The sequence below is a fragment of the Trachurus trachurus genome (assembly GCF_905171665.1).
Source record: "Trachurus trachurus genome assembly, chromosome: 12".
Classification (NCBI taxonomy): domain Eukaryota; kingdom Metazoa; phylum Chordata; class Actinopteri; order Carangiformes; family Carangidae; genus Trachurus; species Trachurus trachurus.
Genome location: NC_139908.1, coordinates 15,712,361 through 15,730,726, shown reverse-complemented (window position 1 = coordinate 15,730,726; position 18,366 = coordinate 15,712,361). Strand labels below are relative to the sequence as shown.

The 18,366-nt window shown below is 40.4% G+C and overlaps 2 protein-coding genes across 2 annotated transcripts; both read right to left on the bottom strand.

The window, feature by feature from the left end:
• Positions 1-1,506: 1,506 nt before the first annotated feature.
• Positions 1,507-12,747, bottom strand: atp6v0a2a (ATPase H+ transporting V0 subunit a2a; the record flags this gene model as incomplete). Its single annotated transcript, XM_083983529.1, has 20 exons — positions 1,507-1,609; positions 2,234-2,405; positions 2,534-2,651; positions 3,541-3,657; positions 3,753-3,872; positions 3,955-4,165; positions 5,293-5,411; positions 5,506-5,596; positions 6,092-6,249; positions 6,356-6,495; positions 6,616-6,766; positions 7,383-7,595; positions 8,069-8,162; positions 8,255-8,337; positions 8,579-8,705; positions 8,802-8,899; positions 9,598-9,735; positions 11,767-11,864; positions 12,072-12,150; positions 12,637-12,747. 20 exons carry the CDS (start codon positions 12,745-12,747, stop codon positions 1,507-1,509), a joined length of 2,541 nt encoding a protein of 846 aa, XP_083839655.1.
• A 1,617-nt stretch (positions 12,748-14,364) lies between these two features.
• Positions 14,365-17,074, bottom strand: nfkbil1 (nuclear factor of kappa light polypeptide gene enhancer in B-cells inhibitor-like 1). The gene is made up of 4 exons (XM_083983292.1): positions 16,757-17,074; positions 16,550-16,662; positions 15,447-15,558; positions 14,365-15,355 (listed from the first exon to the last, which is right to left on the bottom strand). The coding sequence occupies exons 1-4, from the start codon at positions 17,058-17,060 to the stop codon at positions 14,766-14,768; spliced, it is 1,119 nt and encodes a 372-aa protein (XP_083839418.1). The 5' UTR covers positions 17,061-17,074; the 3' UTR covers positions 14,365-14,765.
• Between the last annotated feature and the right edge of the window lie 1,292 nt (positions 17,075-18,366).

The window sequence follows — 18,366 nt, the reverse complement described above, 5'->3', positions numbered from 1 at the left end:
AAGTTTATGGTAATTTAATTAGGATGTCAGATGCACAAACCAAATCCTTATTATCATGAGCATGAGCCATTTTTAGTATGTAAAACTGGAGGAATTGAAAACCTCCCCCATCCCAGGCTATAAGAAGAAATACGTTTTCAAATTGAGCAAAAAAAAAAAAGGATTTGATGTTTGAATTTTTCAAAAGAAAAGCAGAGATTGAGGTTTGGATTTTAACACTTCTGAGATTAAAGTTGATGAAAACTTGATAAAGTGGCCAATGAATTTTAAAATCCAAAAGACTAATCATATGATTACATCATACATTTTAGAATAAAATCACAATGAAATCTTACCTTATTGATCATACAACATGTTCTAGCTTTGCATTTGCTTTGTTTACTGTAACAGCATCATGTATGCTTGTTGTTAGGTTGAAATATTTCCTGCCATCATTAAAATGTGGTTATTAGTAGGCCTACCATTTTGTTAATAGCTTACCACTTAAATAAATGAATGCAAGAGCTAATAAAATGGCATTGAACATAAATACTTTATTTGCTTGCATTTCTCCAAACCTTTATTCAACACATAAAAATGGTAAAATATTGGACTTTTGTACAGACAATAATTTAAATAAATACCATGATTAATTATCATTAACAAATGCAATATAAGCAACATCATCAAAGAAAGACCGAAGGCTTCTTCTGGACTTTTTCTGGAGGAGCCTATTTGATATTTTTCTATTGATTACAGGGGAGGTTACATTTAAATAAATGCATTAATAAGTAAAGAAGCAAACAGCTAACAATTGATTATTTTCATTTGGCATCATCACAGTCAGTAGTGAAAACTTTAAATTGTACAATCATTTCTGCAAAGTGCTTTGTGACAATATGCCTCACAAACAGGGGGGTAACTTTTTTTTTTTTTTCTTTTCTTAGATTTTGATACCTACAGCTTTTCTTTTATCACGTGGAGAATCAGCTTGAAAAACAAAAACAAAACCCAAAGGCATCCTCATATCATCTTTAGATACAAATCTCTATGGCACTACGTCAGGATGCTTGGTATGGTCTTCAGTACATTGTTGCTGTTGTTACATACTTACTTAAACTTTTACATTGCACTGTATAACTGTTCATTTTAAATACCGTGTTGCAAATAATACAAAACCAGTTTACACGGCACAATGCAAATCAAATTAAATTCATCCAACTGGTGTGACAAGTAGTGTTGAGCGATGTCAGTCTCACCCACAGAAATCAAAGAACAGAACAGGAACTTTTGAACCTCTGCGTATCCAGAGGTTTGCTGGGTACAGTAGTAAGGCAGTCAGCACAGCCGATAACATTTTAAAAATCGTCATGGTGAAAAACGTTGCTACAAGAGTGAGTTTCGATCCACTGTCTTGAAGGTTTGTTATCACAGTGTGAATTGTTTCAGCCTCCAGCATCCTTCCCATTTATAAAGTCTGCGTCCACTCATATCCAGCCCTTCAGAGTCCTTTGATTTTTTTTTTTTTTAAAGCAAACCATCTTGCTCAAAAACAGAGGGCAGAAGGGAGAAATCAAAGGGCACAAACTTGACACCGGTCCCGTGGTAGAATTTGTTCTGAAACTCCACCCTGAAATCAAGTGGAGAAGCAAGCAAGAGCATTTTAATGAAGGCAGAATAAATTATGAGGAGGATGAATGGAAATAGAAAAACCAAATGTAGCACAGTGGGTGATATTGAAAAAAATGTGAGTAATATCATGTTACAATAAAGAATCACTGATGCTCATGTAGCGGATGTGCACTCACTCCACCCATAAAAGACGTGCTAACCAACTCGCCAAGCGGTTGTCAACCTCTTGGCGAAGAGGTTAGCATCGTCGCCTCCGGTGCGGGAGGTCGTGGGATCGAACCCCACCTAGGGCAGGCCGTGAGAAACACAACGCAGAGGGCCAGATATGACATCGGCTACACTCATATTGGAGACTATTTTCTACTTATTTCCCTTTTATGAGTCAAACTTTCACTTTAATGCTGCCAAACAATATCTAGTCTTGTAACACTTTTTCTTTTTTAAGTTATTTACAGGACATTTTTCATTTATTTTACACCCAGGACTAAGCCTTTATGATACATGACCCCCCAGGTGAGCCACTGGGACGTCCCCATTTAAAAAATAATAATAAAAAAAAAAAAATATATATATATAGCTGAAAATTGTTACATCCAGTTAAGTTGGTACTGATGGGACTCACCAGTGGAGGCGGAGCGCGTGGAGGAACGCTGATAAGCCTTCCATGACCAGCAGGATGGACACGGTGAGCGTGGCGAAGAGGCCGAACACGGGAACCAAAAACAGTATCCCCATTCTAGTGGTGATCCTCAGGCCCAGACGCATCACCATGGTCCACAACACCTCAGACAGCTCTGCAAGCAATACAAACCAGGGCACATGAGGACACACAGCACAGAAAGATACACACAAATGAATTTAAAAAAAAGAAATGCAAAGTAGAAGCCAGTAGAGCAGGCAACCTTTTTGCGACTGTACTTACGGGCATGGGCCAAGCTGAGGGCCCAGAGACGCAGATAGGACGCAGTGTTGGAAATGCAGCCCAGGCAGTACTCTATGGTGTGAATGGCCTGGTGCAGCAGCACATCTGCAAAGTCAAACTGTAAAACGATACAAGCAAGACAAATTAATTCTGATTAGTGATTGGAATTTGAATTAGATTCATATTTTTTGTTGCCTCCTACATTTGTTGTTGCCCATTGTCACTAACCAATAAGCACAGCACATTTTACTAACCATTAGCTGTGCAAATAGCTCTCCCTTATGGAGGACCATACTGTAAGTATTTCTCATGGGATGTAACAGGTTCTCTGACTGGGTGGAAAGGCATCACTGAACATCTTAGTGTCACAGATGAGCCACAAGGAGAGGCGAAATGACTAAGCAAATCCATATGCTAACAGGAAAAACTAGAAATTTCCCTTGCAGAGATTTTGATCTTTTTGGATTTACAGTAAGTGTTCATTTCCACATCCAGAGGCAGAAATATGGATATATATATATATGGATATGGAGATATTGAAATAACTAAATAAAAAAATTTAAATAAATAAATAAAAGAAAATATTTTACAGTGGCTATTTGACATAAATATCTTCATATGTATGTATAGGTGATGATAATATATCTCCTTACAGACATACTGTATGGCTAGATAGATAGATAGATAGATAGATAGATAGATAGATAGATAGATAGATAGATAGATAGATAGATAGATAGATAGATAGATAGATAGATAGATAGATAGATAGATGTCATCTGATAGTATCTCAGGGAGTGATGGACAATATTTTTGTGACTTATTTGTGGAGATGAATAATAATAAGAAGAAGGAGGAACACAAAGGATAACAATATAGTGCCTTGGGGCTCCACTCCCTGGTTCTTCTGCTGCATACACCTCAAAATGTTACATACACCGTCCCCCTGGGGGGTTGCATACTGCAGCTTGAAGTATTTAACAGCAGCGTAACGGTGGATCTCTGACCTCTTTGGGGAGAACTTCTCTGCCGGTCACTTCATCAAGTCCTTCCTCTTCATCATCCTCGTAGGACGGTGCTGTGGAGTTATCATCCTCGCTCACACGCCTCACCCTCTCATACCCCTGCGGTGTGACAGTAGTGTTTCATAAATAATGACAAATGAGCCAAAACGTGGGAAACCAGCTCATAACGTTGTAACATCTTGGATTACACTCACCCTGCGTCTGCGCAGGCCTTTGCCTCCACGATACAGCCAGTACAGGTAAAGAGGTTTCCCCAGCAGCAGCACAGGAACTGACAGCAGAGCTATCACAACTAAGAAAATTTGCAGCCCAGTCTGTGGGATTAAAGGCAACAAACAAACACGTGGATTAACAAGGATCAAAAGCAGATGAACAGATGCGATTGTCAACACATACTTGTCCTGGGTAGAGAGGGGCGATATCCTTTCCCTGCATGACGAACATGTTGATAAAGTGGATGAGGATGCTGGGAGCCTGGCTGGAGTCTTGGGCGCCGAACGCCAGCCACTTGTAGAGAATCATGAACACCAGGTAGCCAAAGAGACAGAGCAGGAAGAGCAGCTCAGGAAGAAACAGCAAATAGACATTAAATTTCTGTCGGAAGTGCCTGAAAGGAGAGAATAAAGAAAGTGATGAGACGGTGATGATATTGACTGGACATCAGAGCCAAAGTCACACTGTACAGAATGACGGTTAGTGCATTGCTGTTTTATTTAGTGACATTAAGAATTATTTTTTAATATGATATGAAAGTATTGGTTTATTTTACAGGCCTTATAATTCAATATCGATGACTAACCAAGATTACTTCAACAAATTCAACAAAATATTTGTATAAGTGTTTATCTTGAATTCATATCTACACAAAGATACATGGATAAATAGGTGAAAGAATTTAATGCTACCAATTAATTCTGTGAAGCAAATGGAACAACTGAGGATAAAGAAATAATACTCTGCACTGAACTTCCTCATAGAGTATGTACAGCATGTCTGCAGTACAGCTTAAGGGATAAAGGTGGCAATATTACATCTTTTGTGTGACTTCATCACCACATCTGTGCATCTTCTTAACCACAAACTCATTAATTCCTAAATCTTAAAAAAAGAAACCGATTATAATTAAAGTTTCATTTTTTGAAAAGCTTAAATCATTGCGACACTGGGAATGTTTTTTTTTCTCTTTTTTCGTCAGCATGAGTAAAGAGACTATTTTAAGCTCTTGGATTTGGTGCACTTGTGTGTATTTCTGGCAGCAGGCTGGTGCATGTGGGACCGAGTCAAAATAAACACTGAGCAGTGCCCCTGCTCGTGGTAATGGAGGAACATGAAGTGCAACTGGGTAGCTCAATGATAACTTATAAGGAATAAGATATATCAGGAACTAAATGGCACACCAATATATCATTGTTTTTTTTGTTTTTTTTTGCAATTTCAAAGTTAAAGTGTTTAACAAAATCATTTAAGATTATTTTCCTCCAGCAGAAGCATCAATTCTGGTTAGGGTGTGTAGTTTTTCTGGCACTCTGTAATCGGTTGCTACAGTGCAAGTGTAAAATACAGAGTTGCAGTGCTCTATCAGCAGACACTGGCACTAATGAAAATACCTTTCAGCCAATCACAACGGACAGAGCACTGATATACATCTCTCTGCCAGGCGCTCCAAAATCCAATTTTACTCAAGCAGAGGCACTGTAAGGTTATTGACATGGACTTCTATCTGCAGTCACTCACAAGTGATTGAAGACACTCAGCACCACTCCGAAGCTCATGTGGATGACCCCGATAACGACCGACATCTTCATCTTGTAGGAGTTGAGGAAGGAGAGCCGGTTCACCGCCATGTTCCATATCTGATGCAATATTTAAAAAAGCATTTCAGTGAAAAACCAAACAAGTGTGAGTCAGTCATATTTTGACTGTTAAAGCCTGAGTGCATTTACTCACAGGATCGATGCCAAATGGATACGGTCCGCTGAAAACACCACTGACGTTCGGGTCTAGTGTGAGCAAAGCGGTTGTTTGAAGTGTTTCGTTTCTGCGTGTAAAAAAAAGAAAAAGAGGGATCAATTAGAGATATCAGAAGCAGTCATTAAAATGAAACAAGCAGCCCAGATAAACCTGTGGTTCTGTATCTGTATTTGTAATTGTAGTGACAATCAGTGATGAGAATAACGGCATTACTAATAGCGCTACTTTTTTCAGTAATGAGTAATCAAAAAAGTTACTGTTTCCCCCGTTTTTCCCCGACGATAAAATGAACAAAACAAAATAATACACCCGTTAAAGTGTACATTATATACACATTTATTTTCAGTCCATCAACTAATCGGAAAAAGACGTTTATCTGGAACTAACCAACTCACAGAGCCTGCCGGAGATAAACGGGAGGTTAGGGTTATGGTTAGGGGGTTAGGGGGGCAAGTCCCAGTAATTTGACATATTTGAGCATTTTATATGAAAAAAAAAAATGCAATAGATACTTTTCCTGGTAATTAGTTACTTTTATAATGTAGTAATTCAGACAACTCACGTCCACTGCTGATTCGTGAACATGGCCTTCACGCTCCAACTAGAGCCGAATATATTTAGAGACTTGGAGAAACAGTCGTTGTAAATCAGCCCGGTGTAGACGGAGAACAGCCCCATCATCAGGATGATGTAACGCCCGTTGAAAAATGTCGACCATATCTGGAAGCGACAAACACAAGTAATGAGCCAAAAAAAACAACAAAAAAAACACAAATTTACAATAATCAGACTCTGAGTTATGGATGAGAGGGAGACTCATTCCTACCTCATTACCGGAGCGTTTCTTCTTCTGCTTTTTTTCCGTCAGCACCATCCACAAGGCGAACAGACTCATTACCATCCCGTGCCCGAGGTCACCGAACATCACAGCGAACAGGAAGGGGAACGTGATGATGGTGTAGGGAGCTGCCGATGACAGAAACACACTCAGCGCACTTTTTAATCTGAGTCCCCCCACTCTGAGCCAACACTGCTGCTGCTAGACATACATTACTGTTCTTTACAAGACATAGTATGAGCTCTTACCTGGGCTTACCTCGCGATAATCCCCCACCCCATAAGCCTCCACAATGCTCTGAAAGCCCGATGTGAACTTGTTGGTTCTCAGGAGGGTTGGTGGCGTGTCGGTGCTGGGGATGCGGTTCACAAAGGACGGTACAGTGGCATCACCTTTTCTCTGATGATTAAAACGGCATAGATGTAAGGGTTTACCACAGCCAGGGATTATTTCAAAAGTGTTGACAGGAACTCTGAGTACATGCGTTTTTAAAATCCCTGTGAAACTGAAAACTGTAGTTCGATTCCTCCTCTCTTGCATTTTACAGTGTGTCCTGAAACTGCACTGTTGGTGGCACCATTATAATGACAGCTAATATTGCAATGTTGATTTCACTTTAAAGGGGAACTAGGCAAGTCCGGTCGCTTTTTCTCTGTTTTGTTTGTGAAGTCTCATCTGTCATAAATGAAAGATTACATTACAAGGGTTACATTGTCTTGGTGCCGCTGAGACGAGAGCTGGGACACCGGGGCGGAGGCGCTTATCTTGCAAGTTTGGTTTTCGGCCAAGAGTCGCTAGGTAGAAGGCAGAGAGCCTCCATTCTCCCCATAACAAGTCATTTAACATCACAATTACTCTGAAGCTGTTTAATAAATTAATAATTTAAACGTAATAAAGGTAAAACATCTTGCATAGTTCCTCTTTAAGGTGTTGATTTGCTTTTCATGTGAAATCCTTTTTTTCCAAACAATGACACAGTTCATCTGTAAGTGATGCTGTATATCCTCCCACTCACCGAGCCCTCTTCCAGCGCCCCCCGCAGGTTGGCCAGGTCGCTGACGGGACACCACACCTCAGCAATCAGACACTTGTTGGTGACGTCGAAGCTGCACAGGTTGAGGATGTGATAGATAGCCTTCATCTTCTTCACCTGCACCACCCAGGTGTAGGCCGACTCCGAGGCCTTCTGCAGAACCTGCCTCAAGTAGTCCTCGGTGCGGTGCAGCACCTGGAGGAGACGCGACAGAGAGTTAAACTCACTCATGTTGCACATTCCTCTTTTGATCAAAAGCCTTAAAGGGATACTTCACCCAAAATCGATAATTCTCCAATTTTCTACTCACCGTCATGCCAAGGAAGGGTTTGGAGAACTTTCGGAGTCATCAAAGCGCTTTTGGAGTTCCAGGGGGGGTCCGGCTAGCAACGTATTTTCATATAATGCTGCCGGATGGTGTTCACTTTTGAATCGTCCAAAACACACACTATGAAACTTCATTCAAATTCAAATGATTCAAAAGTGAGCATAATCCGCCGCCATTATATGAAAATCAGGAACGCCCCTGGAACTCCAAAAGTGTTTTGATAAAAGTTCCAAAAGTTCTCCAAACCCTTCCTTGGCATGACGGTGAGTAGAAAAGTAGTATTGAAGTAGTAGTAGTGGTAGTGAAGTATCCTTTTAATGATTAAATCTGTCAGTCCTACATTGTTGAGGTCTTGGATGCGCGTCCTTAAGCTGTCCAACACGTCTGCCCGCTCCTCGTCATTCTCAGGGTGTGGATAAAGATGACAGTGGTAACTGGGGACAACAAAGAAATATATGTATTAAAATAATGACAGAGAATACATCTGGATTGAAAGGTTACATTTGTATCATGATGCTGTTCTTACCAGTCGCAGATCTTTTGAACTTTTTGTCCGATCTGGTCTCCCCAGAAAGAGATGAGAAACACCACACTTTTGCTGATCTCACCCTGAAACAAAGATCAAACAAGTTGTTATTATTATACCCTTACAATAAGACACAAAGAGATGAAAAAAAGAATTACTTGGTGTACCATTTTAATACATTATGAATCAAAAGTTACTTTTAGGCTTTAAAAGCTTGGTTTCATTCATAAATGATTAAGCAATAACCACAGTTCCTGTTTGGTTTTCAAGCCATGGGGAATATTTTCATGATTTCTTATCTGCAAAATATGTAGAATGACTCACGGTGTCGAGATCAGCGAGGTTCTCGTCCACTTCTGCGTAGCTCAGGATGGTGTAACCTTTACACACTCTCCACAACATGCGCTCAAAGGCCTCGACCTTCACCCGCTGGATGAGGCCTGAAACAAACCTGTGGCACAGCAGAGATTACATCAGATTAGGTGTAGGGGGGGGTCACTTCGTAATGATAATGGCACCGTGCACATTTCCACATACTGCAGCTCACCCCAGCTTGGCTCCAAGTCTTTGCATACCAGTGCAACCCGTCACCGAGTCCGTCTCCATAGTGGGGAATTCTTCATACTGGGGACCAAGAGCCTCATGCTAATTATAAAAAGGAACATGTTTCATTCATGACAGCTCCTTATGTGGTTCTGCTCAAAGTCAAGGTAACGTTCACAGACAGATGAGGCGTTTTGTTGTTTATCAGCGTTGCTCTCTGCTGTACAAGAGGGCAGCCCAAGTGAGTCAGGTGCTGCTTGTAACACCTGCAGTGTGACTGTCTCGTTAATCTTAAGTCAGCCCTACTTCCACCTCTATCACCCTGGGAAAACAAGACACGTCAGCAACAAGAAAACAAGACACTGTCGGCAAGGCAAGGGGGGATGCTCCTTTACTGAGACGCAAACAGGGAGTTGACTGAAAAACTCTTTCTTCCTCTCTGCCATCAGACTCATAAACAGCTGATGGGAGTGTATAATCACTACCTCATGTAACAGCACCTTCAGTTTGCACATTATTTATCATTATTGCATGCATATTGCACATACAATACACTCTCTTCTACCGTTTACAACTGGTCTATGTTTAGCTTTTAGTTTTGCATTTTTGTATTATTCTCATATTACTGTTGCACTTTAATCGTCTTTCCATTTTTATACTTAGTTGTATATCTCTTATGCGGGCATTTGTGATGACACATGTTTCCTACTGTGCAAAATGACAAGAAACACTTGAATCTTGAAATTTGAATCTCGGTTGGTGTGTGCTATAACCAAGCAGCTGGACAGACGGATACTCACTCTGGAGCGGCTGTGTATGAAGGTCCGCGTGATCTTCAGCATGTGTGTGTACTCGGTGAGCTCCAGGAGGTTCCTCTGCAGTTTCTCTTTGTTCCTGGCCACCTCGCTGAGCTCCATCTCCAGCCTCTGGAGCTGCTCCTGCACATCAGAGGACAAGAGAAAATAGCTTCAAGGGAAAACTGTGTCACCTCTATTCAGCGCTGTGGCCATGACAGAGACAATTCTGCTGAAGAACTGAATTGATAAGCTGTCATAACATTAACACAAATGGATGAGTCAGTTATGTACAGTTATATTTAGCTAGGTTTGCTAGCATTAGTTAAAATCAGCCACTAAAAACGAATGCTCATACCACACCAAGTAAGATACATACTGATATGAGCAGCACTGTATTTTATTGATTAAGGTGACTGAGGAGGTTGTGCTTCAACTGTGGAGTTAATCAGTGGCGTGCGAGACCCAAAAGAATGAAAAATTCACAAAACATAAAAAAGCAGCACATCCCGAGTTCCAGGTTAAGGAGGAGGACAAAGTATTCAAAGTTGCCTTTGTTTAATGGTTCACATAACACAACTATTTAAAGCTGTACAGAAAAGAAAATTGAATTTGAGCCCACTCTGGGTCACAAAATTAGTGTAATAACTCATCTATCAGACGATGTAGGCCAAACTTTATGCAAAATTCTATTTTTGATTAAATCCGGGATGAGAGTGTGGTATTTTTTTTCCGCATTGGATAATGCAGGCGCACAGATTATACGTCAGCCTGCTCACGATTCATCAGCCACTGATATTGGATCCGTCATCCGTCAATCAAACGTCTGAGACACGCACACACACATGGAGCTCGGTCTGCCCAAGCTTTGAATATCCCGCCTGCTTGATAACGACCAATCAAATTTGTTTTCCTTACTCGGGTAAACTCGTGCGGTAAACAGGACAAATGGCCATTTCTGTACATCTTTAAGGATTCTGGATACTTTATATTGATGTTGTATGGATAGATACTATTTAATGATGAGTTTTACAATGGGTCACGTTACACTATTGGTCATGGTACACAATTTATTGATTTTGGATACTATTTTGGATGAAGTGTTTAAGTCCTCTCTGAAGACTCATTTATTTGACATGGCCTTCAAATCAGGTTGAGGTTGAAGTCCTATGCATGTATGTATGTATGTAAAAAAAAATGTGTTCACATTTTATGTTATTTTATCTTTTCTACCTGTACAGCACTTTGGCAACTTTGGTTATTTTAAATGGGCTTTATAAATAAAGTTTGACTTTGAAAATATGCATACCTCAAACTCTCTGGAGAAGGCCACAGGCTGAAACGTGTTTGTGTTTTGTGATGTGAGTCATTAAACAAAGGCAACTTTGAGTACTTTGTCCTCCTTAACCTGGAACTCGGGATGTGCTAGCACTTTTTTATGCTTACTGCATTTTATTACTAATGAATTCAACTGTTAATTTGTGAATTTGTGGTTTGGGAGCATCCCTCTTCTATGATGTACGTCACGTAATGATGTCATAATGCTACATGGTGAAACGAAAGTAAAAGTGTGACGTCAGGTAGTGCAGGACAATCAATTTGATCGCCTCTTTCATCGTCCATTACTGATGATTACACAGAGAGGCTAAATCCAGCAGAGTGGTAAATGCACCAGAGTCAGACAGGCAGCCAAAAACTAAACCAGGCTCTTGGCTGCTAAAGTGACTCTACTGTTGCTACAGAAATCACAGTCATGCAACCTCATGATCCCACTGCTCTGTTGGCAGTGGAGTCGGTACAAACCCCATGCTGTGCAGCCAAAGTTTGTTCAATCTCACAAAACTTTATAAGGAATTCAAGTGGGGAACCCAAGGTTTGATTTATGTCTGGCTGAATTCACACATCGGACATCCAGGATATTTTTCATATGGTGGACTAGAACAATGTTTATGTCATTTTTCCAACCATGAAACAGCTAGAATTTTTTTTTTAAGAAACTGGAAGTTAACATGAGTCAATGATGAACTTGGAGTAATATATCCAGGCTTCTCTGTGCTCCAGATTGATGCAACATCCAAATCAAGACCAGGTTGTGAGTGTACATGTAGATAAGCTCAATTATACACTATGGAAATTAACACTTTGGTAGTAAAATCTGGTTGAAGTAAAACTTACCATGATCTCCAGGACTTGTCTTGGGGGAGGAGCGAGCGGACTCTCATCCTCCTCTGGTACGGCTATATTAGCCTTCTGGATTTCCCTCAGAAGGAAGCCTGTCAACATAAAAGGCTGATGGTTTGTTTCACAGTAATTACCACTAGAGCGTCAGACCTGGCTGTGAAATCTTCACCTCCGAGGGGGAACCGTTTTACAAAACACGATCAGCCGCAAGCCGTTTGCTACCCTGATGATTAATTGCCTAGGTGTGTGTGCTCATGCTACTCCCATATGTTACCATCCCAGGTGCTATGCTCTCTTACCCAGAATCCTCTCCATCTCCTCGCATCTCTTGATTTCGCTGACGAAGCGTCGCTGGAATGAGCTGACACTCGGATTAAGCTGAAACCAGAGGAGCATCACAGGTCAGGTGGCTGCATTGAGTCAATAACAGGATCTATCACTGTTAAACAGCCTTGTTTATTAATGTTTAAATAAAGTTGAAAAATAAAGGACACTAACACCAAGTATGGAGTGTTTTTACTTCACATCTTAATATGTTATATGTGTCTTTAAAGTTCTGTAGAGGAAATTAATGTTAAAAGTCAGACAGATAGATAGATAGATAGATAGATAGATAGATAGATAGATAGATAGATAGATAGATAGATAGGGCCTATCTATATAACATAGGCCTATATAATACATGCATAATCAGAAAGAAAATAAGGGGTAGAGTATGATCTGTCTATTTATTCTAAGAGTGTGTCCATAATAAAACACAGAGTCGTTCAAGCTGCTGTTGGAGTTGCCACATTTAGATAAATGAGTGTGCCCATCATCATCATCATCAGCAGCATCATCATCATCATCAGCCTGTCTACTTACATCTCGAAACTCGACCAGCCCCAGCTCTCCCAGCTCACTGATGCAGTCATATTCAGAGCCGGACTGCAGGAACAATTGCGCCAAGCACATCTCCTCACTCCGAAACACCATCTTTATCTGCCGCCGCGTAAATCCGCCTGTTTAGCCTACTGAACCTGGACGACGAGACGCTCACTACACTGACGGGAAATAGGACATCACAATAATCAACGAGTCGCCACGTCGCTTTAAAAACCTCTTAACCAATTAACCTCCACCCTTCCTCCACTAGAGGATTAATTACTGCCCATTACAATTGACAATTTTTTTCTAGAGGGGAGAGTCTCCTCCATCCTGCGCCTTGGTGGTCGCGCCGCCGTCTCTCTCCTCCTGCTCCTCTCACCTCCTCGCAGCCCCCCGCCGGGTGTCTAGTGAATAAACGAGACGAAAACAAAGGCAGAAACCTCCCTAATGCACCTTTCGCATCGAGCTTTCGCAGCGCCAGGCGTCATCCTGTGGGCTCTTTTACCTTGAACACCTGTCATTACAGCCACCAAGACAAAAAATAATAAAGAAAAAAGAAAAACGACGCGACGCAGGCCGGACAGAGACAAGCAACAGGCGGACTAAAAGAGGTTAAACATCAAGCCGCCATGGAGACAAAAGCGGCTGACGGGACGGCAGCCTCGCGTTAAAACAAACAAAAAAAAGGAGCCACCGTCAGAAATAGGCTACGGCCTTTATGCGAAGCTACGTCGCCCGGCAATTGACACAGATTGCGTCTCCGGGTTGCCAGATATCGCCGCATCCTCTGAAATAATCGCTTTTCTTGATTCGAAGGAGGACAGGTGTTATAATAATGAAAGTATTGATTTAATTCGACGGAAAACAGCTAGGCAGGAGCAAACTAGGTTAAGTAACACATCTAATATCTGCGGGCTACGAGTGTCGACTCTTAACCAGCAGATACTTCAACATCTTACTATATCAACACCAGCTATTTGATGTAATGAAATATTTGTTTGACGCAATGAAACACTTAAATATTTGCGTTTAAAGGCTGTTCGTGACGAAGGCACGATAGTCACAATATCTACAGTGAAATTGAGTAAAATTACGTAAAAGAGCGTTTAAATTATTTTATTGTGATGTTTTCGGTTAATATTTATCTCGAAAACACTTGCCACCGGTAAAACTGAAGTTTATACCACATTTTCGCCTTCCTCTTCATCAAGTTGTAGCCGTAGCATCAAATTTGCTTGTTTACGAATCCATTGTCTCGCTTTTAATTGTTTGCCCACCATGGTAACACCAGTTTCCTTTAAAAGGGGGTCATCTCACATACCTGGCAACCAGTGCATCTTCTTGCACAGTCCATCGCTGAAAGCAGCCCGACCATCTCCTTGTACGAGAAATCCGCTATTTCAAATGTTTTGGTGTTAAAACCAAAACGCATTTAAGTGCGTTGGATTTTAAGTTAATTTTGATAGTATCACAAAAATATTCTGTAAAAAAAAAAATGTGTAAACGTAATAAACCTGTAAAACACATAGGATGGTATCTTTCAGATGACAAGGGCAACTCGCATTTAAGAGTACAGATAGTGGTAATAGGCCCACATGACTCATCACAATTTACTCAGGGTTTGGGAAATCGGGATAGTTTAATAAATTATTTCATCAGGTATTACACAAAGTCATGTTGATGCTCCACGTTCAGTCCAGGGTCAAAACCACTAATTCTACACATGTAGACAACAGAAGCTGGGGATCAAACCACTTGCTTATCCTCATTATCACTTCAACTGCAAAAATGATATATAAAATAATAAATCTTATTAATCTTATCTTATTCTTTTTTGTAACAGGTGCAGTTTTATTTATTTCAACGCATGTGATTGTTGTTGTTTTTTCCCTTTTTTCATTTATTAATTGTATATGAATTAAATGCACAATATATATAAAAAGTATAAAAAAATAAAATAAATAATAATAAAATTATGGGAAGTGAAGTAGACAAATTGCTGTGGAAAATGCATAGGATTCATGGCACAGGATTCGTGATGATTTTCAGTATCATCCAGTTTGTTTAGAGTTTGTAGACACACACATTTCCAGAAAACTATGAAAAATATAAATGATATTGTTATTTTAGTTCCTCAGACTCTGAACCAGCCTGTTGAGCTCCTGCGACAGAGCTGTGACTGTGTCCAGTATCCTCCGTTTGTCCTTCTCCTCTAACCGAGCTTCACATCTCTGAGAAAATTTGTCAGGATGCCACAGTGCTTGCTGCTTCAGGAGCATTTTACGAAACACCGCCACGTCCTTTCGGTCCACGCCGTGCAGCATCACATCCACCATCTCCTTTACTGTACCTTTCGGAGCCGGCCAGGGGATGTCGCTGTAGCTCAGCTTTGCACCGCCGTCTGAAGAGCCCCCATGGAAAGTAGCCGCACACTTCTCATCGTACCTGCGCTTCTTACCACGACGAGTCTCTTCCTCTTTACGTGCTGCTCGAGCCAGATACTCTTCATGTTCCTTCTGCAGTTTTTCATGTAGCTCCTTGTTGCTTTGCTCTTCCTTTTCTCTCTCTTGTTTACTTTTCTTCCTTTTCCATCCAGAGGAAGACGCTGCCAGTCTTTGAGCTTCGGCGTGCTTTTTATCAAAATATTCTCTCCTAATACGATCAGCCCAGTCCCCAAAATCCTCCTCGTCATCATCAACAGGAAGGAAATCATCAGCTGTGAATCAAACACAGCAGCAATGTTATCACCAAGTGGAGAAAATCATAATTAAAGCTCAAAGAAGTCAAAGAATGAATTTTAAATTTACCGTCATATACTCCAAATGTTTCAGAGAATTCGTCTTCACATTCACCAAACAGCTTCTCCATCCACTCCTTCTCAGGGTCAGTTTTAGTTGGACGACTCATGTTTTCTGCAGTCTGAGAAGAATAGAAGAAAAGCATTCCCTGAGTATTTACTGAACTTATGTTTTGTACTGATATAAACTCAAAAATTGACATTTTGAGATGTTACCTTGAAGTCTTGGAAACAATTATGTGACACATTTATCTTACATTTTATTGACCAAATAATTTAACAATTAGTCAACAACAAGAAAACAGTTGGCAGATTCATCCTAAATGAAAGTATTCATTAGTTACAGCCTATCTATACTGTACCTACTGGTGCACAGCTGATATAAAGTAGGTTTGACGTGACTTTAAAAAGACAAAGAAAATCAAATTACTTGTATAATCAGATACGACTTGGTCTGGGTTATACTCTGCATCATATGTGAGTGTTTCCTCAGATGTGGTGTAAATGTTATTTTGTTAAAGTTACTTGTAAAGTCATACCACCATAAATCAGACCAGAGAAAAGGGACCCACTGACAGACGGTAAATTGGCAACTGTTTGTTAGTCAATGAAGTGTTGAAAAGACAAGGTGGTGACTTCAAATCCATGACATGACATAATAAACATTTCAAAACCCAAATATATTCATTTTACTATCACACATGTCAGAAAAGCAGAAAAAAGCATATCACATTCCAACTGAAATTCATTGATGTTTGGCTTTTCTTCTTGAACAATAACAATTAGGCTAATAAAAACACATAACATAATCATAATATACGCTAATGAAGATTAACTAATTATTTTTAGCACTAATATCTGATATAACTGATGTTGTCTGAGGCCACTCACTGCTATAGACACGGTTTCTATAAAATTCAACTTAAAATGCAAACCACACTTGCTTTTGCTTTTTCCAGCCCGTTGCTGTGTCGCCTTTGTCTGTTTTTAACTGACTGTCTGATGGTTTCGTTGAGCTGCAGGGCCAAAACAACAGCTATTTGACGAGCAACTGTGTACATTTTCACTATGCACGGAGGTTATTAACTGGTAATAATGGCTGCTTCACATTACCTGTGTAGGTTTCATCCACTGCAGCAGGTCTTCAGGTGTGACTCCAGCACTGTTTGGTGTGGTCAAAGCCTCCGGGCAGCTCCTCTTCAGGGGAACAACCAGGTCGTTAAACGCTAAGAAAAAACACACACACATTAAAACAAAACAAAAACACTAACAACAAATACAGGTTAATGATTCAACACAAACTTCCCCGGCCTCTCTCACCTGTCTTCCCGTGTTTGAGGGCCCTGTTGACGGCTGTGTGCAGCGCGGTGTCTCCTCGGTGGTCCGTCTGGAGGACATCGGCTCCGTGCTGCAGCAGCAGCCGCAGGACGGCGTCGTCTCCCAGGCAGCAGGCCAGGTGCAGCGGGCTCCTCTGCCTCCGGCCCTGGGAGAAGTTCACATCCAGGTCCCGGTGTTTCTTCAGGTACGACTTCAGCTTCAGTAAACTACCTTCGTCCACGTATCTCCACACCCGCTTCTGTTTTTTAGAGGCCATAACTTCAGTTGAGGCCTTCGAGCTTCGCATGAGCTAAGATGCTAAGCTAATTCAGTCCGCCTTCTAAATAAGTCCGAGGTTAACCACGGCTCAGAGACTAAAGGTTCCGGGGACAGGATCGTCCCGGTGCTGCCACTAGGTGTCAGTGTTCAACACACTTGGCAGGATGATATGTTGGTTGGGAGGTCATGACTGTAAACTTCCAGTTATTTCAATGAAACCTTTAATAAAATGAAATCAAAAACTCATATAACATTTTTGTTCATTTTCTATTTTGAAACACGTGCTATAATTGCATACACTTTAGATTTATTTTTGCACAGTTAAAAATACACAAATAAAAGGAACAATCTGATAATTTACAGTGCTGGAAGAGGCGAAAACTCAAAGAGTTTATTAGATGCCTCCACCTATAGTTACCAATGAGATATAATTTTTAAAAAAAGAAAACAGAACATGCAAATGAACAATCAGAAATATATAAATAATAGCCTACTAATAAAAGAAAAAAATATCATAGGGAAATTACACAAAGAGATAAACAATTGAAATATATAAATAACAATAAAAAGAACAAAACGAATAAACAAAAAAAGTAGGAGAGATTACAATAAGAAAGTAAGTGTGTGTCTTGTCATTACTTCCATGATTTATGCCAGAGCAGTTACAGTGTAGAAATTAAATGAGGTTTCAGACATCCTTTGTAACCTTTTACAAATTAACTTTTTTTTTTTGCCAGAAAATTCAATTCTATTTTTATTTCGGTTTCATAAATAGCCTGATCATGCACATAGAATGGACTACGGACTAATATATCTTTAACAAATTAACAGCAAAACAGTCATGTGGTCCATGTTGTGTTATTTGCACCACCATCCGCAGAACATGATTATATGAACTGGCCCACAACAAAGCATACATACTGTGCAATACAGAGGGATGAGTCCAGAATTATATTTAAGTTAATTAATCCCATATTAATTGTCTATATGTTTGGACCCCCTCGAAAACGGGGGTTTATCCAAATAAAGAAATTTCAATCATATGCAGATTCTTGCAAAACAATACTAAAAAAAAAAAACAGTCTTGATTTGAACAGTTGGTCAGTTTACCACACACACACACACACACACACACACACACACACACACACACACACACACACACACACACACACACACACACACACACACACACACACACACACACACACACACACACACACACACATAGTCTGTGTGTGGCGGTTGCTTGTTGTTACAGAGTCCCTCAATATGTGGCTGCAATAACAGAGGACAGTTGTTCCAATCCAGGATGCTGCAAGATACAACGTGCA